Genomic DNA, 25,919 nt, shown 5'->3' on the forward strand with positions numbered 1-25,919 from the left:
GAAGGAAACGAGGTTTGCGGCCCCATCTCCGCACTTGAACGTGGCTCCTCGGGCCGACCCTCAGCCCCTGCCCCCTGCCCCCCCGCCTCCCTGGCCCCACACACCCAGCATGAGGCAGGCAGCGGCCACCCCAGGGCGGGCTGCAGAGGACCTGCAGACCTGTCCACTTCCTTCTGAGCTGGGGCTTTGCAGCGTGGGGTGTTTTCCAAATGCAGAACGCTCTACAGAAACGTTCTTCAAAATGACATGGAGGACGTGTTCAAAAGAAAAGAAGAAGAGTCAGAGGCCTGTCAAAAGCACGCAGGAACCAACCTGGGAGGCGGAGACATCTCCCGGTGTCATGGCCACAGCGGGAACCAGCCCCACGACAAAATAAATCACGCGAGTACCGGATTGCAACCCAAAGAACAAAATATTTAAAATTTTTTCTTTAATGTTTACTTATTTTTGACAGAGAGAGAGACAGAGCATGAATGGGGGAGGGGCAGAGAGAGAGGGAGACACAGAACCCGAAGCAGGCTCCCGGCTCTGAGCTGTCGGCACAGAGCCCGACGCGGGGCTCGAACTCACGAACCGCGAGATCATGATCTGAGCCGAAGTGGGACGCTTAACCGACTGAGCCACCCAGGCGCCCCTCAAAGAGCAAAATAAATACCCCAATACCTACCCCTCTGTGAACAAATAACGGAATTAAGTAGCTAGACGGGGGGCAAGAGACAACTCTTCTTTACAGAAAAGTCCCAAGAAACAAATGTAGAAGGAATGAGGGAAATAGAAAATCACCACCAGAAGCCCACAGTCCAAACTGCTGTGGGCAAGATGTGCTGACAGGTGCTAAACTTAGCGGACAGCACTTTAAGGAGAAACACGGTATCTGAACACCCTCAAAGCGTCGCCTTTAAAATATTTATGGATTACTGTTGCTATGCTAGCATACATCCACAAATCTCCGATACTTCCTCCTCCGGGAAATGGAGCTCAAGTCCACCCCACCCCACCCCCGTAAGTGAGGGCTGCACTTAAACTCAATTCAGTTAACTGACGTGAAAAGGAACAAGGTATGGGAAAAGGGAAAGCAGTAACTTTCTGTTCCTGGAACCGAACAGACACCTGTTTCGCCAATGATTCAGGTCAGCCTCACGAGCAAGAAGGCACGTTGTCATCACTTACAACCCGATCTGATCCAAGGAGACGGACACTTCACCCCCGAGGTGTTTTCTCCCCAAGTACCTATAACCCCTGCCGACCTGTGGCAGACCCCAAACGAGGGATGTTCTCCAAAACGCCTGAGCAGTGTTCTTCACAAGGTCATGAAAGACAAGGAAGACCACGAAACTGTCTCAGAGCAGAGGAAACTCGTGCAAGGTGGTATCCTGTTTCAGAAAAACGACGTCAGTGGAAAACTGGAGGAATCTGGATAAAGCGTGCGGTTTATTTAAAAGGAGGGGGTAGCACTGTTTTCTATAAAGAACGAGTGGTAAATATCTCTGGCTCTATTGGCTGTGTGGAATCCTTGGAAACTATAGTGTAAAGGTGGTCAAAGGTAACATGTAAGTCAATGGGTGTGGCTATATTCCAATAAAACTTTATATACAAACAACAACAACAACAACAACAACAAAAGGCAGTGAGCTGGATTTGGCCTTTGAGCCAAGCTTCCTGACTCCCGGACAGCAATACTGTACTGCTTTCAATTTCTCAGCTTTGACATGGGTACCCTGGTGAAAGACAGTCACACAAGGGGAAACGAGGGAAAGGGACATCGGAACTCTCTGCGCTATTTTTACGGCTCTTGCGTAAATTTAAAATTATTTCCAAAAAAAAAAGTTGTTGAAGTAGAAATAACAGGGGGGATCGTGCGCCATTTTTGGATGGTCCTTCTTCCTGCACTATGTTCGAGAATTGCTCGTATGTATGGATCACATCCCACATCGTGGCCAGTTGCATGTTTTCTGTGTGTGCTCCACACAGCATGGGAGACAGCAGGCTCATCACAGCACGTGAGCACGGGGAGAGGTTGCAGGACGCGTGTCCTGAGTATGAGGGAGTCAGCCTCCGAATGGATCCCCAAAGGGGGCTAACAGGAGTGCCTCTGGACAGCGGTGGCCCCCACTCATAAAAATGGCCGGACAGATCCCGCTGAAACCTACATCACGTGCCCCTTCCAAGAGCCCAGAGCAGCAAAACCGAATGTCCTCCCCATCTCCCACTCCAAGATGACCACTGCTGTGCCACAGCCAGCAGGGAGAGTGCCCAGGCCCACTCCTATCTCTGCACGCCCATTCTTCTGTAACGGTGGCACGAAAACCGTGCTACACTCACGGAAGCCTTCCACCAAGCACATTCTTTGCCGAGAGTCGAGTGTATAAAGCAACAGCCTCACGGAGACGTGATATTGCAACTGAGCTTTAGAGAAGGAGCAGAGTTTTGTGGGCACGCGAGCAGAGCAGAAAGCGCCCGTCCTACCGGAGACTCCTAATGCGGTGCCGGGGTCGCAGGCAGCAGGTCACAGCGTGTCCCTGGTCTGAGACTCCGATGGCCCCACGTGCGCACCGTTAAACGTGGTGTGGAGCTGGGAGAGGTCTTCCCGCAGGCGAGCGGCACACCAAGCTTGGGTTTTGCAAAGATGTCACCACGCCTGGAGGTCGATCCACAGGAAGGAGGTAATGTGCCCGTGAACCAAGAGCATGAGCTGGCTGGATCCGGTGCTGTCCACACCGCACGGCTCCAGAAGCAGGTGTGTGGCCAGAAGTGTGGCCATCTCGCTCTCTGCGAAGGGGCAAGAGAGTGGCGCCTGGCCCGTCTTAGCGGGAAGGACCGAGGTCCTGATCTGGAAGCTTTAACTGCAGCCACTTTGGGGGACATGTCTGAACCCAAAGCCTGCTGCCCCCAGGAAGCTGAGTCTTCTCCCTGCGGTGCGCGCCAGGCTGCTAGGGTTGAGTAGGGACGTGCTAATTACCTCTCAAATGTAAATGTGTGGCTCAGATTCCCTAAGTCAAGACACAGCACAGGCACTGCACAGACACTCTACTCAACTGAGCCACCGAGAGCAGTTTCCCAAATCTGATTTCCGATCCCTCCAGCCCGGTCTTGCTGGCCACCACCCTCAGTCCAGGCAGACGAGGGCTCAAGGAAATCATCTATCTTTAGCATAAACCCCTTCATTTTCCTTGTTCAGCTTTCCATTGTTCTTTGGGACGCCGGGCCCTTTCTACTTTGTATTAACGTGATCCTACCATTCAGTTCCCCATGTAAAACGGTTCTGTCTCTTTTTTCCCTTGAAAAATACTTCAAGTAAGATAACATATTTATTTTAGATACCAGTGAGTGGTGAAATAGGAATGATTCAAACTTAATCCTGCCCTGACGTATGGGAAACTGACTCAAACTTGGGAGTGTCAGAAATCAAGAAGCATTTGCAAATACCCAGTAGGAAATATCTTTCACTCTGTGGGCGCAGAGAAAACAGTCCAGGTAGGAGGTCATAAGGGAAGACGGGGTTTGGGGCCTGCGGCCACTTTGTGACACGGAGTTGTACGTAAATGTATAGAAGAGATGATGTTTTCAAAGTTCACTCAAATCCTACCTGTGTTCAGTGGGTGAGATGGGAACCGAATGGGTATAAACAGATAGATGAGACACACAGATAAGCAACACCATAGAAGGAAGTTGGGAAAATGAGCCAACTGGCTTTTTCTGGGATGGCATCAGAGTGGGGTTAGGCTATGGAAGAATGGCTAGAAGTCTACTCATGAGTAAATCCGTATTTAAGGAGTGTTTCCTTCCCATAAGCAGGGAAATGTGGGAGGGCAATTCTCACCGATGTGTGAGTCACCAACGGAGTCACCCCATTGTTGGTGCTGGAATCCACTGACAAAAATGGTCATGCCTGAGAATTTCCTGTCACTTCTCTCAACCCCGCTGTCCCCAAAGCGCTCGTGATTGTGTATTCCTTAGAAGGATGCCTCTGGGAAACGGTGCCTGTCTCAGGGAAAAGTGGGAAACGGGAAAGCGCGTGTAGATGGAACCCACTGGGCGCCACCTTCCCAGGTGCTGAGACGTCGCGGTGTCTGCACGCGGGCCGAGCGTCTTGGGAGGCACCGCCTTCTTCTCACCCCGCTGGGTCCCCACGTGGGGGCTGTGCTCTGCCCTTGGTGCCACAATCGGTCCGAGGCCCAGGACAGATTCTGCACCAACGACTGCAGCTCTCATCTGGTCTCCCTTCTCGTCCTCAGCTTTTTGCCCTGACAACCATATGTAAAGAGGTCATCAAGCCACGTGATGGCCTGTAGGACACAGAAAACACCTGCTCTTGCAAGGCCACAGAGAAACCAAGTGATTCCTGCCTGTGTAGAAGGTAGTGACTGTCCCTTCTTTTCCAAACAAAGAAACAGAGTGAAAGGAGGAGGGGTGAGGCGATGGGCAAAATGGATGAAGGGGTTGGGAGGTGCAGGTTCCAGTTATGGAGTAAGTCATGGGGGTGAACAGTACAGCACAGGGAACACGGTCAATGGTAGTGTAATAACACGTATGGGGACATGGGGTGGCTGCACTTATGGGAGAAGGGAAGGGAAGGGAAGGGAAGGGAAGGGAAGGGAAGGGAAGGGAAGGAGGGAAGGGAAGGGAAGGAGGGAAGGGAAGGGAAGGGAAGGGAAGGGAAGGGAAGGGAAGGGAAGGGAAGGGAAGGGAAGGGAAGGGAAGGGAAAGGAAGGGAAGGGAGAAAGTGAAATGGAATCTTAGCTCCATCATTTTTATTTGGAGAAAATGTAGTGAGAAGTCTAACTTGGGCGCCTGGGTGGCTCAGTAAGTTGAGCGTCCGACTCTTGATTTCGGCTCAGGCCATGATCCCAAGGTTCTGGAATCAAGCCCCGCGTTGGGTTCTCTACTGAGCCTGGAACCTGCTTGGGATTCTCTCTCTCCCTCTCTCTCTGCCCCACCGCCCACTTACACTTTCTCTCTATCAAATAAATAAATAAAATTCTCTCTCAAAATAAATAAACTTAAAAAAAATAAAGAAGTCTCTAACCAACAAAAATGTCTCTAAGCTTAATGATTGTTTGTCCTCAGGGAAATGGATGGGTCTACGCAAAGGAAACATAAACATGAGGGGATCTTCCTGACCATAACCGCTGATGTGGACAACCTGACCGCACATGGCAGGCTCCCTAAGTGCCTGTGTGAACGCATGCATGGAACCTTCTTCTCTGCAAAGAAGGAGCTACTCTTGTACCCATTGTACAGACGGGGAAACTGAGCCTCTGCAAATTGACTAAGTTGCCTAGAGCATATTGCTAGGAAGCCCCAGAATTCTGACCCAGCTACCTGATTCCAAAGGGAGGGTCTAACCACTAAGCGCACTGCACCAAATGGCCCGGGACTGAAATGGCTACAAAGGCATTTGGAAATACAGGGAACCAGAGCGTCCTGGAAACTAGCCCAGTCCCTGAAAAGAGACAACGTATAGGACATGGGATGCAAGAAGAAGGAGAGGCAACCTAATACACATTTTTCTCCACGCCTTTAACCCTGGGGCCCTGAAAAGGGCACCCCCTTCCATGGCCAAGCCACTGTCCAGTGTTTTCACACCCAAGCAACTGGCACTGATGAAGTCCTCTTTCAGGTGGGGGTTCTTCTCTCTGCCGCCTCTGAGAAATTAGGCCCCAAGAGGCCTCGACGCCCACCGCCCGTCGTACTCAGCACCTGTGCCCACCGTCCACACGAGCACTGTCACCGTTCTCAGACTCCCAGGCCTGTCGCTGCCTCAGGGCCTTTGCCCTCGCTGTTCCCCTCAGCGCACGGCACTCTTCCACCGGATACGCAACTTTTGTTCTCACATTTCCTTTCTGTCTTTGCCTGACGGCCTTCCCCGGTCACCTCATCTGAACCGGAGCCCCCGGACCCCCTGCCACCCTGCGCATTTCTGTGTGTCCTCCACACTTCTTACCTCCCGGTGTAGGTCTACCGTCACTGTCCCCCCGTGTCCTACTCGTCTGCTATACGCCCATCTCCACTGGATTGAGAGCCCTGCGTGAGCCCATCTGTCCTGCCTCACGTCCCCCCTGCGCTGATGGTCACTGTGGGAGACCAACACGTCATTAGTGAATGAATGAATGAATGAATGAATGAATGGGTTGATTCCCACGTGCCAAATCCCAGAGGGCTGCAACGGTATTTCTCACCTGCCAGGCTCCTGGAAGAATTTCTTGAGACAAACCAAAGAAATCAAGCTACCTGTCATCAAAAGAAGAAGAATCTGCCTTCTGTCTTGAGGCAAACATGGGACGAAGCGATCTCTAAAATGAAACGGAAGTCTGAAGGGGGCATAGGGATTGAAGGAAGGGAGGGAGGCTCACTGCGGGTGCCCGCTTGCCACAAAACTTCAGCATGGACGCAGCGAACCAAACTCCCCGCCGCTCGGGTGGGGGCCAGAAGAATGAAGATCTGATCACAGTACAATTTTTTTTTTTTTAATATTTATTTAGTTTTTTTTTGAGACAGAGAGAGACAGAGCATGAACGGGGGAGGGTCAGAGAGAGAGGGAGACACAGAATCTGAAACAGGCTCCAGGCTCTGAGCTGTCGGCACAGAGCCCGACGCGGGGCTCGAACTCACAGACCGTGAGATCATGACCTCAGCCGAAGTCGGACGCTCAACCGACTGAGCCACCCAGGCGCCCCAATTTTTTTTTTTAAAAGTCTTCGACGGGGAGCAAAGCTTAGTGGATTACTCTGTAGAAAAGAGCGGGGTCCTGGCCCGAGGGAGGCGGCCGCTTCTGACTCTGGCCTTTTCACAGGAGTGCTGGTGTAAGTGGCCCAATTGTCCCCGCTGTTTATGAGCCCGAGCCTTCGTAACACCCCTGAAATGTATTCTCCTAAAGATGTTCCCTGAGATAGGACAGCCCTGTGCATTGTTTCACTGCATACCGCATTCATATCCCAGAGCAATCCGCCCTTCTTTTAACGGCTGATGACAGCTCCAATGGCTGGGCGAAAATCAGTTGAAGGAAAGGGAAGTCTTGTCGGAAATGAGATTAATCTTGTAACGAGTGTTCGGCTCTGATAACCCATCTGGGCACACAACTGCTTAAACCGGAGAGCAATTAACCTTCACCCGACAAGCTCTGTCCAACCGTTATAAACATTAAAGAGACAGAACCCTCCCCTCCTCCTTGTAGACTAAACAACCAGATTTGAATTCCATGTAAACGGCTTCTTTCTGCAGATGTGTTCCGATGACAAAGGCTGGGGTGGGGGGGAAAGGTGGGTCACAGCTCTGCTGGTAATCAGGTAACCCGGGCCTCCCAGGGAGCCAGCGGAGGGGCATTTTTATTTTTATTTATTTATTTTTATTTTTATTTATTTTTTATTTTTTGGCATCTTTAAGTAAAATCACTAGCTTTAGGGAGGTGCGTTGAGTTGCTTTCTTGCAGGGACACACTGCCTGCTAACAGTAACACGACCTGGGTGGTTTCTCTTCTTTTCTTGTTCTCTTGGCCCACAGTAAGGCCCACTGCAACTCAGTTCCTCTCTTCCAAGCACGCAGGCATCTGAGCAGGTGAACGCGTCTTGTGGTCGCAGAAGGGCGATTTCTTTTTTTAATTTTTTTTTTTGTTTTAATCTCTGAGAAGTTATCAGCTTTCGTGGAGTGCAAACCTGTGATCTTGCCTTTATCGGCGTATGTTGTAACCGGCCGGGCTAACCGAGCGGGCCACGTCAAACACCCACGGTGAAAATAACTTGCACAACCCTGAAGAGAAATCTCTGAGGTCACTTCACTCACCACCCAGGCAACAGCTTTCTTGAGCCTTCTTTTATACTGAGCCGCTGGATTGGGTTTATGGACATGATATGAGTAATAAACAAAGGATAAGACCCCTGTGCCCTAGAGGGGGTTACAAACCAAAGTGGGTACATAATACACCCCACAGAGCATTTGAGCAAGGGTATGTCAAGTACATGTACAAAGTAAAACAGAAGGTAGATGTTCTACATAACTAGCTTGTCTGCTAGTGGCCCTGACCTCCGATTCTAAAAGAATAAAAAAAATAACAGGGGCACCTGGGTAGCTCAGTCGGTTAAGCGTCTGACTTCGGCTCAGGTCACCATCTCACAGCTTGTGGGTTCGGAGCCCCATGTCGGGCTCTGTGCTGACAGCTCGGAACCTGGAGCCTGCTTCGAATTCGCTGTCTCCCTCTCTCTCTGCCCCTCCGCTGCTCACACTCTGTCTCTCTCTCTCTCCTTCAAAAATAAATAAACATTTAATAATAATAATAATAATAATAATAATAAAAAGGGGGTGGCGCCTGGGTGGCTCAGTCAGTTAAGCATCAGACTTTGGCTCATGATCTCTCGGTTCATGAGTTTGACCCCTGCATCAGGCTCTCTGACTCCCTGTCTCTGCCCCTCCCCGGCTTGCTCACTCTCTCTCTCTCTCTTTCTCTCAAAAATAAACAACATTTAAAACAAATAAATAATAAAAGGGAAAAAATGAGAGCATTCACTTAGCAAGTTCTAAACAAATTTCTCTCTCCTGAGGTCTCATCCCCTCTTCATGGTGGCCAAAGACCACTCTCAGAACACTCCAGGCTAACCTTAGACCTAATCTTATCCCTCGAGCCCAGTTTCCTTCTCCGGCGGGTTAAGTGGTGGTATTCAAGATCTCATGGCTGTTTGCACACGACAGGGCGGGTCTCATGCTGGCCTCTAGTAACAGAATGAGTGACACGGTAGAGGGCAAGTGACATACGGGCAATATCACTGCCATGGGGACAAAGTTTCCTGGCCACAGCGTCCTGTCTTAATGGTCCACATCTGCGTGCTCCCCCGTGCCTTTTCCTGCCACCACTGGGCAGGAGTCGTGAAGGACACCCAGTGGGACTGACCCCTGCCTCCCAGGGCTTTACATCACCTCTGTGTTTGCAGCTATGTGAGACGCACACAGAAGATTCTGTGGGTCCGATTGTCCCAGTCACACTGGGAGCTTTCCAGTGTCTTAGCCCGAGGGGAGGTGGAGATGTGCTGGCAAACTCTTCATCCGGAGGGGCCATCGCGTGTCTACTCGAAGTAGACAAGGGCACGTCCCAACAACACAACGAGAGCGCCTGACTGGCTCTGAATTTAAATTTGCATGCCTTTCCCAAGAAAGTCTTGTGCAGCCTTCGGCATCAGCGTTGAGATGAAGTGCAATTCTTCGTTTAGCACCCTGTCCACTTCACAAGACGTGACCCCAGAACAGTGAGGGGCAGTTCACGTTTCTGGGCCCAAATCCCCTGTCTATACCCCAGCAGATAGCAGAAGACAAAAATGGAATCCTGGTGCCCGACACGATGCCATTTTATGAGTTTAGTCTTAGGGCCACGGAGGTTCGACTTGAGGACCTTAGTGAAAAAGGCCACAGGAATCACTTCTTTCTGTAAGATCAAACAGCACACTTATCCGCGAGTCTGGACTGGGCCGACGGGGAGCGTGATTGGCTGCCTGCCTGCGTAGGCAATTCCCCACGTGATGCTGAGGGGTAGTGTGGCTGCCCCAGCCTTGGTGTGCGTCTTGACATCCACCAAGTAAAACTACGAGATAAGGGAAAACCACAGCATCACACCCGGTATCTTGTGAAACCGAAACGGCACAGGGTGAACGCCTGTCTTACAGTGATTTGTTGGTCTGATCATCACGCTGGATTTAACGGTGTGATGGTTGCCATTCACGCCACGGAACTGTACATGTGCATGCTTTTCAATGAAGCCAACCGCATTCACACATTCCCGGACAGCACTTACACACAAGCACGACGCGCGAACCCCAGCACCAGCGCTGGGTTATGGGGATTATCGGCGAGCAGCTTCCCTGCTCTTCCAGAGTCCGAGAGAAGTTGCCGACTTTAGACCTGCCTTGTCTCCTTCCTGCCTGATGGTGGCCCCTGCCCATGTCCACCTGGAAACCTCAGGATGTGAGCTGATTTGGAAATAAGGTCTCTGTAGATGTAATTAAGGCAAGGATTGGGGTAAGATCACACTAGATCAGGGCAGACCCTCAATCCAGCAAGAGCACCCCCATAAGGGACCAGAGAGGACAGAACAGCCAGATACGCAGAGAGGGTGATGTGAGGACAGAGGCAGAGTTCAGGTGATGTGGCTACAATTCAAGGAATGTAGGCAACCATCTGAAGCTGGGAGAGGCATGGGGAGGACCCTCCCTCAGAGCCTCCAGAACGAACTCACCCACCTGCCATCTTGATTTTGGATGTCTGGCCCCCCACACGGCAAGAGAATAAATTTCCGTTGTTTGAAGCCAGCCAGTTTGTGGTTATTTCTTATGGCAGACCCAGAAAACGAACACACTACCTGTGGATGCTGTTTTCAACAAAATTTTTGCCATTTACAGGCACTCTATGGCTCACTAACTGCCTTACGGTTAGTGCAGTTTCCAAAAGCGCGTGAGTATAGGCTAAGAATTAGATACATCCCTGGTCACAACCACCAGATAGCCTGAAGTTTCCAGAATGATGCTAACTTTGCCAAACTCTCCACGCAAACTCCTTTGTCTGATAATGCCCCGATTCTGCTTAGGAATCTGTCTGCTTGTACCACTGGGGAAACAAATGTCTGGGTCACACTCTAATGAAAGTCATCATCGTGCAAGGAGGTTGTCTTCACAAACATCTTTAAATCTCTCAAAATTTTACTGGTTTAAAAATGCTGTTAGAAGTTAAAAAAAAAAAAAACAGCCAAGGGAAATTAACATTTATTTCTTTAGTACTTTTTCCAACCGATATTTGTGGGCAAATGAGTCAAATTACGATTGCTTCATGTATATTCTCTCTCCCCAACAAAATCCTCATTCTCTTAAGAATTCGTTTTAATTATTTTAGAAACAATTAAGACTGCACAGACCCCAAACTTAACTGGGTTGAAAAACACTGGACCCCTAAGATGGCCAATCAAGTTTCATCTAACTTTTGGGTTCCCAAATAAGTGTTTTCCCGCCCTTTTCTTTGACAAGGCAAGGAAAAGTATAGTTTTTTTCTAGGAGAGGGATCAATTGAGATTTCTTTTATTCACATATACTGCCAAAGATGTACTGCACTCAGGGAAAGATTTCGCTACACATTTGGTCGTGTGTTCGTGTGTTCATTCATTCAGCAAACATCTATGGGGCAGTACTCTGTGTACCACGTACTGTGTGAGGAGAAACCACGATGAGCCACATTTGTAAATCATCGTCAATTTGTAAATGATCAAGTTGAAAAGCAGCTCACAGAAAGCAGGAATACTTTAGGTTTTATGACACATCGATCACATTTTCTTTGGCTTATACGTAATGCCTTAACCAGTAAGCCTCACCAAGTTAAATGATACGTGTGCTGCACTTAAAAGTCCAGTAAGGAATCCAGGTTTATTTTCTGGCTTCGGTAAGTTGGTCGTTAATTGCTATGAAAGTCAATCTTTACTAGAAAGCAGACTGTCTTGCAATCGAATGCAAAGGACTTAGGTATTTCTGAAAATGTTGTATCACATCATACCCTTTGCAGGTGTCGTGTGTAATAATTACAGGGCAGTAAGAGCTGCCCGATTCCCCGGTGAAGACGGAAGCCCCCAGTGTGAACCAGTACATGGGATACCAGCATGTGTCTTAAGAGATTAACCTGCAGCCTCCCTGAAATTTCAAAGGAACCGCGGCGGTAACAGACAAGAGAAACAAATAGTGCCCGTCATAATTCATGAAACACAACGCTTCATTTCTTCGAGTCTAGAATGTCCATTTGCATAAGGGGTTATAACAGTGGGACACAGCGATGACCCAGTGCGAACCTCGGACACATGACCACTGATAGATGTTGTCACTTAGTGAAAGCGTCAGTACTGCTTGGTTTTGTCTCGTCGGGACAAGCGTCCTGTAACGGAGCGCAGGCTCCAAGAACTCTATTTCTGCCTCTAGTTTTCAAGCGGAATGCATCTCCCACCATGGCCCAGCAGAGACACATGCACTTACCGGGCACACGCTCACCAATGTTCCAATCACAGATTCTGGACACGGCCCCACGATCATCCCACCTTCCCACACGTGGGCAGGTTCTTTGGGACACGCAGGCTTATGTCTAACATCAGGCATTCAAATATAACACACGGGCATTCAAGACATTGGTCCCAAGACACAGTAGTAATCCTGTCTTCTGATCAAGAAGTACATGGGGCGCCTGGGTGGTTCAGTCGGTTAAGCGTCCGACTTCGGCTCAGGTCACGATCTCGCGGTTCGTGAGTTCGAGCCCCGCGTCGGGCTCTGTGTCAACAGCTGAGAGCCTGGAGCCTGTTTCGGATTCTGTGTCTCCCTCTCTCTCTGACCCTCCCCGTTCATGCTCTCTCTCTGTCTCAAAAATAAACGTTAAAAATTTTTTTAATTAAAAAAAAAAAAGAACATACTGGCTATAGTAGCTGATTCAAACTAGCTCTTGACTGGACCCTCCAGAGACCAGCTGTCGCTGCCCACTGCAGGAATGCATTCATTCATTCATTCATCGAAAAGGGTAGGGAGGTGACAGTGAATACCGTATAGTCCTCCATCTTGGTTTTTCTTTGGACCCTCAAAATCACTGGTGTTTTGGGTTCATGAGAACCCAGCTCCGTTCAGCTGCTCAAAGTTTAGGTACCATGTTGCTTGAAAACATTTAATGAACCCCTGGGGGTAACTCCATTATGGTGTGTTTACTCTCCTCAAAGAAAGCATGAGAAGGAAGCAAATGATATTCATTTTATCTCTTTAGATGAAATAGATCAAGGTCTTTTTGGATAAATATCCAAAGCATATCGGAGGATTCCTTTCGAAAGTCGAACGTCGAAACAAACACAGTCAAGAACCGATTACTTCAGAAAAAACACATAAGATGTGAGAGTAAATGAAATACTAGAAACAAGTCTAGGGTGGGCAACCAAAGAGCTCATGACGGTGAACATGGTTTTCACACAGATGCACGTTACTATTCAACGCACATGCCATCGAGATACAGGTGCTATTATCATTACTCAATCTATCCTATACATGAGCAAGCGAGGCGCAGCTAAGTGAAGTCCCGTTGCCAGGGTAAGATGACGGGTAAGGACTTGCCCAGCCAGTCTGATTCTGCTCCATAATAAGAAACGGGATCCTTAGGTTGGACTCTAATCCTTAATCTCTAAAGGGGATCATGAAACGTTCAGCCCTTACTCCTCTTTTCTTCTCCATCCTGGAATAAAGGCAGTGAGCAGAAAAGGATTCTTTAAGACAAATTTAATTTCTCAAATGCTATTATCCTTATTTAAAGACTATACGTGTGTGCATGGAAAAAAAAGACCAAAAAATCCAAAACGTGCCGTGTCTTCACAGACCCTTCATGGTGCAATATCAATCATTTTAATTTCCTTTTCTAAACATTTATTTTCTAAATCCTACAACAGGTGTTTGTGAAATGAGGGGAAAAGAACAAAGGTGTTGTTGTTGTTGTTGTTGTTTCAACAGTACATTATTCAATGGGTATATTGAACCTGTGTCCTCTTCAGGCCAAAGCAAAGAAAAGAATGAAACAAGACACAACTAACCACAATCCCCGGCAAGCAGTGATGATGTCCAGGGAGGACGGTGGTCGGGATGGGCTCCATCTGGCATCCAAGTCAAGTCTATCTGCTGAGCAGCCCTGCACCAGCATCCCAAAACTGTGATTCCAGCCCTTACCGGGACCCATCTAGACTCAGGAGATGAGAGAGGTCATTTTGGAAAGAAGCAGAGGCGTCAGAAGGTAGCATCTGGAAGGGGGCATGTTGGGGATGCCTCGGGGAGCTTCGCTAAAAGGTAACGAAGCTGCACAACACAGGTGCAGAGGACAAAAGCAGTCTTCCACTCGAACAGGAGGTGCCCTAAGGTTGTACGGTGTCTTCCAACAGGATGAGCCAAAGTATATAAACACTTGAGTCTTGCAAAGAAACTATCTCTTGGGGCAATTTCACGTCGGAGTGAAACTGCATACTGAGTTTGCAGAACTCGGAGTAAATCTGCATACTGAGTGACTGCAGATAAAATCATTAGTGAATATTCATGTAGGAGCATCTTCCTGAGACATGAGTATATCTCACCATGTCTAGCAGCTTCTCAGGGTCAAGGCTAGCCTGCCTCCCCACCTGGAAGCCATCAACAACTAAGGAGTAGGTCCTGGGGGAGGAGCCTCCTGGACACTGTGCTCTTGTCATTGCAAAGCAGAGCTCTCAGGCACTTTCGGATCGTCAAAGGAGGTGATTTACACCCCGTGATGTGACCCAACAACTAATAGCAGCTGGGTTTTGTGATTATTTTCGGAACCTGTAGGAGGTGGAGGCTTCCGTGTTTGCAGCATGTAAACATCACTCTTTGGAGTTTTGCCTGCGCTTGAGTTGAGTTGAGTTGAGTGGCTTTCAGGTGCTATTTATTTTGTTCGGTTTATTGTTAAGTGCTACTGTTTGTTGACTTGGTATATTATTTTCCCTTACAAAGGGCCCAGTTGGTAAGGGTGCATCCTAGAGATGAATAATTGATGAGTCCCTATTGTTCAGTGTCTGTGTGCTGTGGTTTTATGTGCTTTGGTTCAAAGGACCTAAACAATGCATTCACTGGCACTTAATAACCGGTGTAAAATCAGCACAGGGAACAATCTGTGCACTGAGATTTTTGTACCCAAATCTGGCCATCTCCGCTTGACTGAAGAAAGCAAAATCCGCAATGACCTTTCCTCTAAATAACCACAGGGGGAAAAAAAAAAAAAAAAAAAAACCTTCAGTGGAATCTTAAAGAGGCTTATTCCCACCAACTGCAAAGGCAGCCTCACGCATCGTTCGCCGTGATTCACAGGAGACTGAGGTGCCCACTCGCGACCCACATCTTACTCACAGGCGCGTCTGGTCTGGTGACACTTACCTCCATCCGCGACAGCACAGCACGCAGACAAGGGCAAGAATGAGAAACAGGCACTAAAACCGTTACTTTGGAAACCCTGGGTTTTCAACTGCTTCGAGACGGAGCATTCCGCCAGAAAATCTGTAGCAACAGGTTTATTCCCCGGGGGGAGGAGGGAGTGGGTAACGAACCACACATGCTCTGGGGAAGTCTCCCCTGGGAGCCCTTCCTGCCATCGGTGCGCCTCTGGCTGGGCTGGCTATCTGTGTAGGAAGTGAACGCAGGAAGTATCTGTCTACAAACCCTTTATCCTCAAGGTAATTGCTGCTGCAGCATTTTACTGTTTACCAAAGCAGTAAACATGTGATCTAAAAAAAGATGTTTTCCATCTCCAAAGAACCGGGCGTAAAAAATACATATGCACGCCTTTTCACAATCAGCTTCTTATCAAAACTGTGTGCGGTGTGATGGTGCTTCCAATGGACGTGAGTCAACAGGAACAGCTTTTTAAGTAGGAGAGGAGGTGCCCCGTGAGGGGTGCCCAAGGAACAAACGGTGGGCCTTCTTCATCCGGATGCTTCTCTAGCAAAACAAATTTTATTTCACTTCTTGGCTTAACTCCACCTTAACGGACTTCATGGTTTCTGACTTCAAAGGCAACAGTCAACAAGACGATCTGTGTTAACTCAAATTGGTGGGATGGATAATGCCCAAGTCAGGTAACTCACTGCGTCACGTGTATTTGGTCCGGGCCAATATTCTTATTGTACACGTGACTGTAAATACACTTCTAACTCAAAGAGTCCCCGTAAGGTGAAGTAAAGTAGATGTGTGGCTACTGGTTTTGATGACATTTACTACTGGTTTTGATGACATTTACGTACAGTCTTCCCTGTATGTCTTTATCCCAGATGGAAGGCCCCATCCCCGAGTCCTGGGAGAACACAAGCAGTCGAGAACATGGAAAGAAGCAGGTTCCAGAGGAACCCCTGAGCATTCGGTGCGGGTCGGAGGGTTCTCTTCCTCATTACTGTTGTCCCTCATGCGTTCAAACCCTCCTGTTGGGTGATCAGCTATTGCAAAGAGGGAGAAGGAGGAGGGAAGGAGTGTGAAGGTGAGAAGAACAAAGAGAAGCAGAGAGTGACAGGGCCCTGAGCATCTTCTCAAGGAGGGGATGTGCACAGACTCAGCACCCAGTAAATCTGGAAATGACCTCCAGCGCAGATAAAGCGCTAAGCTGAATGGAGAACTCACCGCCTATAAAAGTTTTTACTTCATCCTAGAGGAAGAAGAACATGTTGGAGGAAAGTTGGCTATTTGAGAAAAAAACAAAACAAAAACCTGAATTCACAAACTGTTACCGCAACTGAAAGGGGAAAAAAGAAAAAGCTTTTGTGGATTTCCTGACCTTCGTCGTAGAAGAAAAATTTATGTGACTCGAGTGGATAATAAAATTAGCTAACATTTACGAAGCACTTCATAGGCACTCCATCACGTTCAGTCAAAACTCAGCAGAACCCCGGGAGGTAGGAACTCTTGCTAGCCCCCTTCCACAGGTGGAAAAACCCAGATTTCGTAAGTGAGGCGAGTACTCGTCAAGAGCGAAGTGCTAGGAAGGCCATTCCCAGCTTCCCAAGGAGGGGGTGGTAAGACCAGCAGAGGTGAACTCACCTGCTGGCTCCCAGGGCATCAACCTAAAGCCCCAGCCGCCATGTCCCGGGCCAACCCTTCCCTCTGTCCCCTCCCTTCCCCTGCAAGCAAGATAAGACCAATGCTTTCCCCACGGAGGCTATTTTAAGGATCTGTAAAGACCCAGAGAGTATCAGTGCCTCCCCGGGCCTGAGATAAACACAGGTTGTGCTAGCCTTAACCTCTAGGCTTCTGTCGATCTTTGGAACATCAGGTAACACACACATACAACACAGATCCCAGGAGCACTTCGCAATATTAAGCCACACACGCTGTTTTGGTGTGTTTTTTCTCTTTCTCTTTAACTTGGAGCAACGTCTTGGGAAATCTACCTCGAATTGAGACACAAACTAATTGTGTTGACAAATTCTGAAGTGTTGTTTCAACCATTTCCTCTTCCCCAAAGGTGAGTATCACATGCATACGGTTTGGTTGAAAAAATAAAATTCAGTAAGACCCAGTGGGACCCAAAGGGGATGGGACAAGGAACTTGCTAGTGGCTGATGATCTGCATGAATGGCCTTCCTTGGGGGAATGTGGATATGAGCACGGGGGCGGGGGGGGGAATTGTCTCTTCAGTACAGACACTGTGTCAATACACGAAGAAAACAAATCAATTTGCTATTCTGTAGTTGCGTAAGGGGAAGAGAGCTGTTCAATCAAGGTGGAATGTTTTAAAGGTGACTCTGTTAAATTCAAGAGTGCAGGTTCTACGTACGATAGGTTATAAATGTTCTTTACTATTTTCTCCAGAATTGGACATGCATTGTCTTGAACAAAAAGCATTGGAAACAACAGCCCTGACGTTCATGTTATGATTGGAATATGATGTGGTTTTTAAAAATAAATAATTTTGCTTGGCCTTGGCATTTCTTTGCTACATGTCTCGGGACTTATCTGTGCGCAACAGCAGATTATTGTTCTTCCCAGAGTTTAATCCCACGAGCACCCCTGCTGAAAGACTTGTAAGGACCTGATGGAAAATGGAGCCGCAAGTTCATTATTGATGCCAAGGTGAGAGCAAGGAAGCTGATACTTGGGATGAGGAAACTTAAATCGGCCGCTGATCTGGAATCTGGAACCGCTGCCCCTTGGATATTGCCAAATATGGAAAGAATTCTTGTCACCAAGCACATACAGATCGGTGCTGGAGTTTCAGCTCTCGAACTTTCTGGCATGTTACCTTGATTAGTCACCAAGAGTAGAATAATTGTTGCCAGTGGGGTTTTTCACACAAGAGGAGTAACAAAATTAGGCAGTTACATTTAATAATTTTCATTATTCCATTATTTAATGTATCACTAGGTCATCTGATCCATCGTTTTTCCGAATAGTCATTTAATATCTGAGGCTAGGGCAAACAGAAGGAGAAAGAGAGCACGTGATGATAAATTGAGGGGAGACAAATGAATTTGTGTTACTTGAGCGAGTTTCTTGGCCTCTCAAATCCTTTACCCTTGTGTGGACAAAAAGCAAGTACAATGAGTGTCTCACGAGATAATGTGACCGCCCAGCACAGAGCCTGGCCTTTATGCAGTTACAAGGATAATGTTAATTCGGATTATGAACTCAAGATACAAGAGCTAGCTCTTCAAAAACGTTTCCCTCTGCTCTCTTAAACAGCAATTTAATTCCAGTTACCCGATTTTTCTTTAACTAGAGCAACAGCACTAAAGACCTACGACTTCTATCTAAAATCTACAATAATGATTAATTACTCTGCCTTCTTAACTTTCTCTTTGTGACCTCAAAGGATTTTCATTAAAAAAAATATTCCTATGTATGGAACCCCGACGTTTTGCCAGTCGCTGTCAAGGACGCCAAAGAGATGGACAGACGGTCACCTAGAAGGAGTTCTGAGGCTCACGTGGCTGTACAAATGACGTATTCACAGAACAGTCACACTCGCCAGCACAGAGTGGGCAGAACGTGCTGACAGGAGACGATGAAGCGTAAGGGAAAGGACAGAATGAGGAATGATCTTCAACTTTAGAAAACATGCCTCGGCCAAGTTCAATAAGGGGAATGTGTGGGAAATAAGTTGGATCAAACTGGATGAAGGCATGAATAAGAAAGATCCAGAGGTCATACAGGCCACTAGTTGAAACAGGTTATAGCAAAAAAAAAAAAAAAAAAAAAAAGAATGGGTATTATAACTAAGGACACACAAATAACAATGAGATTCCAATGTTAACTGTCAGAATGGCAAACAATCGAAGACTAAAATAGGCAGAGTTGTACTGAGTGCATGACAGTGGCCTCATCTATGTCTAGAGGTGGGAACCGGTACGATCCTTCTGAGGAGTAAAATGGCAAGTTTTTTAACTGGCAAACATTTGATTTTATTTATTTAAAAAAAATTTGTAACGTTTATTTATTTTTGAGAAGAGAGAGAGACAGGGTGCGAGTAGGGAAGGGGCAGAGAGAGAGGGAGACACAGAATCGGAAGCAGGCTCCAGGCTCTGAGCTGTCAGCACAGAGCCCGACGCGGGGCTCGAACTCACGAACCGCGAGATCATGACCTGAGCCGAAGTCGGACGCCCAACCGACTGAGCCACCCAGGCGCCCCAATTGGCAAATACTTTAATTCGGCAGAGACTTGAAAAATACGTATGCCCACTGGCCCAACAGTTCCTTTTGTAAACACGAATACCAGTAATGTGAGTTAAAAAACAAAATTAGGTCGAGAACATATTGCCAACTAGTGAAAAACTGAAAGCAGTATTATTTTCTGTAACAGGATATTGGCTGTATCAATTGTAATACTTATTTTATTTATTTTTTTTTTTTTAAATTTTTTTTTTAATGTTTATTATTTTTGAGAGAGAGAGAGACAGAGACCAAGCAGGGAAGGGGCAGAGAGAGAAGGAGGCACAGAATCAGAGGCAGGCTCCAGGCTCTGAGCTATCAGCACAGAGCCCGACGCGGGGCTCGAACTCACAGACCGCGAGATCATGACCTGAGCCGTAGTCGGCCACTCAACCGACTGAGCCACCCAGGTGCCCCTGTAATACTTATTTTAGATGAGATCTGATTAAGCCTAAAAATTCTGCTTATTGAAAATGTTTAGCGATCGGGGGAAATTAATCTAAACTAACATTAGCCGAGAAAACCTAGATGGAGACCCAGGTAGGGAACAGGACAGAGAAGAACACAGGATAAGGACAGCCACCAAATGTTAGTCATTTTCTCTGGCTGCTTGGGATCAGGAGCAACTTATATTGACTTTGTAATGATTTGTTTTTCATTTTCTCTACAGCGAGAATGTTTTATTACTGCACTTTGTGCAAAACAACAAGGTGAATTTTTCAAAATTAATGAGAGAACAGAAAAGTGGAGGCTTTGCAATATTCCTCTCCTTGCCCTAATCAGGGGCAAGATGTGCTCCAGGCCTCTGCCGTCCTTCAGCAAAGCAGCAAACAGCCTCCGCCCTCAGAACCGACCTAAACCAACCCCCTGACCAGCTACACCTTGAGTGACCCGCTGTATGCTCTACCTGCCTGCGTGTTTGGTTCCTGCCTTCCTGCACCCTAACCCCCGCCAAGCCTCTCCCCCTCCTGCCATCTCCTGGCTTGCTGCCTCCCAGACCCAGGTGTCACCTGCCCTCGGTAGGAGACCATGGTACTGACATGTAGAAGTGACCCTGTTCTCTCTGAAAGCATTGGAACAGGGATGGTGTGGCTCTGGGCTTCAAAACTAAAGCAGGACAGTGAGAAATCGAGAGAGAATTGAAAGCAGGGCCAGAAAGACCATGCAACTTGTTAGGAAAGGTTAAATCCGTTTGGATCGTCTGACGGCATCTGCCTTTTATTGAGCACATCCTAGAGGCTCTAGAGACTTCAATTCATACCAGCACAAGACAGGATAGCCATTATAATCCCATTTTACAGGTGAGGAAACTGAGGTCTGACAGCTTAAGGCCCTTGCTCAGGGTCACGTGACTAGTCAGGCTCCAAATGCAGGTGAGTCTATAGCCACCTGATACAAGAAATGAAATCTCGGGGGCCATGTGACAGAAGCCCAGGGCAGAGAACGTCCTTCATCCTGTTGGGACAAATGGAGGAGGTGGGTCCTGTGGCATTCGAGGTGTTCCCTAGCCCTGAAGAAAAAAGATCCTGCCAAAGCCGAGACTGCTATCAAACACTAGAAGGACGTGGAGACTGTCTCTGTGAGACCCGCTTGCCGGAAGGTCTCAGACCACGGAGAAACTGTCACAGTCCTGGCTTTCCCACACCTCTCGTATGGTCATTCTCTTCTGCATCAGCCACGAAATCAATGTACCTGCCAAGTTACTGGGCTGCCAAGGTGGACTTTTCTGCTTTGGGTCAACACTTCTACGGAGGGAATCTTATCCTATGTTCTAAACACAGAAGTAATATTCTCCTGAAGGCATCAGCAATGGTGGTTTTATTAATTTTGGTATTATGTACGCTTTTTCAAGAGACCTAAACAAGCCTAAGTATGTGTGTATTTGCAGGTGGTTGGTTTTTTTTAAAGAAAGGTCTATTTTGCAAAGTAATAATAGTAATAATAATAATAATAGTGGTGAAATAATCACTTGAAAGAAAGCATAGATAATTAAGAGATGATTCTGGCTTCCAGAACATTCTCTGAGAGCACTGTGGTCCTATGTAAGCATATTTAATGGGAAAGAACCCAAAAACGTCGTCATTCCCTGTTCTCCTTTCCCTTGTTACGGAGTTAGGGCGCTGAGCGGGCACAGGTGCGTGCACACACTCAGATTGCTAGGGAGACCTGTGCTCCATCCGGGGGTGGGAGCAGCCTGTATGAGAGAGCTGCTCACAAATGCAAACAGCAAGTCACTTTAAGATAATGGCCTGTACTTCCACTTTTAGGCAAGGACAGACGATCAGGGCCCCTGCTCCGCGGACATGACATTTACACAGCAGGACGGCAACATTTTCCTTCCACGGCCTGAACCCCCTCCCCCGCCCCTGCCATCCAAGTAATAAGGGATGAAGCGATTCTCATTCTGCATAAGCCAACGGGCCAATGAAAAATCACATGCCTAGAGCCATTCAACTCATTAATCACATGCACCAAAATCCTAGGAGATGAACTTTCTTCACATAACCGTGAGCTTTTTACTAACTTTTCCTTCACACGTGATGGCAAATATTCAGAGTGCCTGCTATGTCAAAGCATGAAACGTATAAAAGAAGCAGGATGTTTTTAAATTAACACCATGTTTCAATCATCATCAAACCTTCCAAACTCTGCTGAATCAAAATGACTTCTTTAAACAACTAATTGAAACAGTGATGTGTGCTCCCTCATCAAGCCTTGTAACTTTCCACATCCTGTCTGTTTCTAAGATGCTTTTCCATCGGCCCTGCTCTCTCCTTGTCCTTCAGTGTCAGAGCTCTGATACTGATAATGGAAAATCCCCACATTCCCACTGTAATCACTAAAGATCTTGAAACCCTAGGATCAGGGATTGTAACATGGGGTTCATGGGCCTCCCCAGGAGTCCAAGAGTTGAATTGTCCTTGGATAGAATTAGCTTCTGTTGTCATTCTAAGCACCACATTCTAGGCATTTAGAAGCATTTATCCCCAAGAGGGGACTGCGGGCTCCATTAGACTTCCCGAGTGACCCAGCGCATCATGTAAGGATCAGGGAAGTCTTTGGGAGATTGGATTAAAAGTCCTAACCAAAGCACAAGCAAGGTCCCAGGCTTAACAACCAGCTCCTTGGAGTCTGTAAGTAACACAGTGCTGTTCCGTGGGGAACAGGGGAAACGGGTTACCCCTCAGTACTGTCTTATGGTGCAAAAAGCAAAAAGCAAAAAGCAGATGGGACCACTGACACTGAATTACCCATGGGGACATCATCCTTGATGCTTACATGTTCCCGTGAGAACTCTTATAACCTGATCTTAAAATTCATGGACACTTAGAGACAAACAGGCACTCTCTCAGGTAAGCTCCACAAATTCCTTTGCTTCTTCCAATGCATACTTTTTGTTCCCAGTTGCAAACACCAAGGGAAAATGATGGCGAGAATCACAAAGACAGGAGAAAAACATTTAGCTTTTGCATAGTGCCTCACAAGGTCTCGTAAATATTAACGCCAAAAAAAAAAAAAAAAAAAAAGCTCACTCCGACGGGGTGTACTAAATTCAGTGCATCTGATGCTTAATCGACTAACTGATTTATTTATTGAAACACCACCACCAACAAAAAACAGAGTGCGTTTGAGGCCAGAAGTTGCCTGTATGACAGGCTGTTTCCTAATTCCAACGGACAGCCATAATTTTCCTTATGCTAATTTGAGCTCTGCACTCACATAATTAAAACTGCCATCAACAGACTCAGGCCGCCTTTTTTCCACTCTATAAACAAGTCTGTAAAATCATCGCATTACTTTACCCAGGAAGGCCAACAGAACATGTCTTGAAGGAAGTTACCCATAAAGAGGGGCTATTTTATTTGAACTGAGGATTAAAAAGAATCCACTTGAAGTCATTTTAAAGCTCACCTGAGATAATACACAATATACAGACAACGCAGTGTCATCGAATGTTGAGGCAAGCAGAGTATCTTAGACAAGGGTAAACTATGACCCAAAATTTATTCTAGAAGTCACAAAACATCCAAGTTTCAAAATACCTTCGTATCTTCAGACATGTATACTTTAAACACTATTAACCCATGTGTATGTTTTGCGAAACATAACCCACAGTCTAAAGGGCGGTCTGTCATTTCGATGTCCTTCAATACACTGATTTTTTTGGAACCCGCACAATTGCACCCCAGCTCTTCAAAATTTACAAAGAATATTTGATTTAATTGTTATTAAATATGGGCATAATTAAGAGAGAAAATAAGAATAAAAAGGGCAGCACTTTGCATCATACAACCGAACAATTTCTGCTCACATAGTTGAAAGGGTCACATCAAACCTCCAATTTTAAAATTCTTTTCTATGATAGTTTCAGCAGCCTCAGATCCTTGAAGCCAGAGAAGGAAAAACCTCTGTGAGGTTAGTCATTGATACATGATTTTTTAATATATATTATCGAACATTCCTTGAAAAAGAAAACATCCTTTGAGAAGTGAAAACGGAACAAAACTTCTGAGACACAGTTCATAGGGTGGGTATTACTCATAACCTCTAATGCCAACATTTCGGACACCAAACCAAGGAAGATTTTTGAAAACGCCTTGGCTCGATTCTGGGCAGACTTCCGTATTCGGGAGCTTTGAAATGAACCAAAACCCTTGATGAAAACACCACCAAACGCTTCTCACCTATAGGCAGCAAAACTAAAGACAACTAACAGAGCTTTCTTTTTCTTCCCTTCAGTATGTGTCTGCTGCTGATTTTTCTCATTCCTACAAATGTCACCCAGGCAGAGTGGCCTGGAAAATATTCCAACAGTCGACCACTTTATACACCCCATGCCGCTGCCCTGCACTCGCCATTAAACTGGCTTCGTTTCCAGGAATTAGGCCGCGTTTAGACTCCATCTGAATGGATCCACCTCCCCATTAATTTCTATATGCTATCAACTAGAGACATTTGCACGAAAAACACAGCAGACCGCACACCCCACAGCGAGAGAATCAACCAATAGGCCGCTGCTCTCCCATTCCCGCAAACCAACCCTGACGGGCAAGAACGTTTACTCGCAGCGCGGAGAGGAGTAGCACTTTTATTAAAGATCAACATGTAACCGAACAAACCGAATTACCACCATTTGAGTTATGAGAACACTCCGTTCTCAGCACGAAGGATCCAAGAGCAAGTCAACGTGTCCCATGACCAACCGCCACTCGCCCGGCATCTCTTCATTGCCACTGGGGCTGGCTAGCAACCCTGATGCTCAAGGAGTCATTCGAGAGCATCCAGAAGTCCACCATTTACAAGCCCATCTGTTTTTCTCCGACCCTTCCCTCCAACCTCTCCGAGTCCATCACCTTCCAGCAGATAACACATCCACACCCCGCTAGGGATAAAGAATATGGAAATTCAGACGCGCTCCGAGAAGCCTTTGCAAAAGTCATCCACAGCCCTCAACAGTGAATTTAGAAACCCCAATTTTTTTCTGAGTTTGAAGTTTTTAAGCCTTGCGGATGGTTGGAGTAGGAAAAAGGAAATTTACTAGGCAGTGCAGAGGAAATCTTGTTGTCCTCTATTGTGGCAGTGGGGGTGTTGCCCAATCCGGACTTATCTGCCTTGATAAAGGAAACCAAAGAAAAAGTAACAAGCACAAGGTTTTGTCAAACGAAAAGGAACCCTCTCCTTACCTTAATAGTGCTGGCCATAATGCAATCAAGTTTATTGATCGTTAATAAATGTTAATAATAATTATTGCTTCTCTCTGACCAGAAAGTAGTTTTGATGAGGTTGTTTAGAGCGGATGAGATCGTGCTAAGTCTGGGAAATGAAGTCAGCCAATGGCAGGAAGAGGTTTCTATTGGTCCTGGCTGCCCAGCCCGAAGAAACAGGATATTTGGGAGTGGAGAGATAAGGGACCCTGAAAACAATGTTGTTTTTCTTGATGATATGCAGCCAGGAGATTTCTTTTTTTTTAATTAAAAAAAAAAAAAAAAAAGGCATCCACTGCCCGGGACAGGGACCCCCACGGCAGGTATGACTTGATGTGTCACCACACGACATGCCACACAGAGGCAGGATGCAGACGTGGTGGCACTCCTCATGGCTTCACATGTGCCGTGAGCACTTCGGGACGGGGCGTGGAGGGCCCCCGACAGCCGGGTGCCAGGCCTTCTGGGCCCCCACCTCCCTGGACCTGCCACACGCCTGCCACACGGGACTCGAGCTACTCATCCCCACACGCTCCCCGTTCCGTTCTCCAAAATGGAAACGTTGCAGGTAGAACTCACTTCACGTTAACGTATTTGCTTGCTGATTTGTAACGGCCTGCCTTGATTCAACATCTCAAGTGAGTATTCCCAGAAGTTTCATTTTCTCTTTCCAAGCACATGTAATTTTTTTTATTTGCTCCACAATAAACCAGTCGAAAACACACAAAGGCTCTAGAACTAGTAAGGTAAAGCAAGGCAAAGAACGGGAAAAACTAAGCCCGTCAAATCCTGATCTTTAAGTATTTATTTAAAGGCCAAATAACGGAAATTACGGCAAATGGTTTCTGATGCGAGCAAGCCGGTTCCACTGTGACGAAAGTCAGCGCTGTGGGCCACAGACCCTCAGAGAGATCTTGACTCTGCAGAGATAGCAGGTGAAGACCTCATTAAGGGTTTTAAAATCCAGGCTGTAAGTTCAGGGCCACACGTCTGTTTTCCACCCAAAGGAAGTACAGCTAATGTAAGCTTGAACATTCCTTAGAGG

The 25,919-nt window shown here is 47.0% G+C and overlaps 1 protein-coding gene across 8 annotated transcripts in view; it reads right to left on the bottom strand.

Annotated features, from left to right (window-relative positions):
• Positions 1–25,919, bottom strand: part of ERG (ETS transcription factor ERG) — a 263,074-nt gene that overhangs the window by 85,879 nt on the left and 151,276 nt on the right. The window contains exon 1 of one of the 8 annotated variants that reach the window (XM_058732011.1): positions 24,854–24,995. The exons of the other annotated variants lie outside the window; for them this stretch is intronic. Coding sequence (XP_058587994.1) covers positions 24,854–24,871 — 18 coding nt within the window. The 5' untranslated portion in view covers positions 24,872–24,995. Of the gene's footprint in view, positions 1–24,853; positions 24,996–25,919 lie in introns of those variants that run through there. 8 annotated transcript variants of the gene reach the window in all.

The sequence above is a fragment of the Neofelis nebulosa genome, chromosome 5 (assembly GCF_028018385.1).
Source record: "Neofelis nebulosa isolate mNeoNeb1 chromosome 5, mNeoNeb1.pri, whole genome shotgun sequence".
Taxonomy (NCBI): Eukaryota; Metazoa; Chordata; class Mammalia; order Carnivora; family Felidae; genus Neofelis; species Neofelis nebulosa.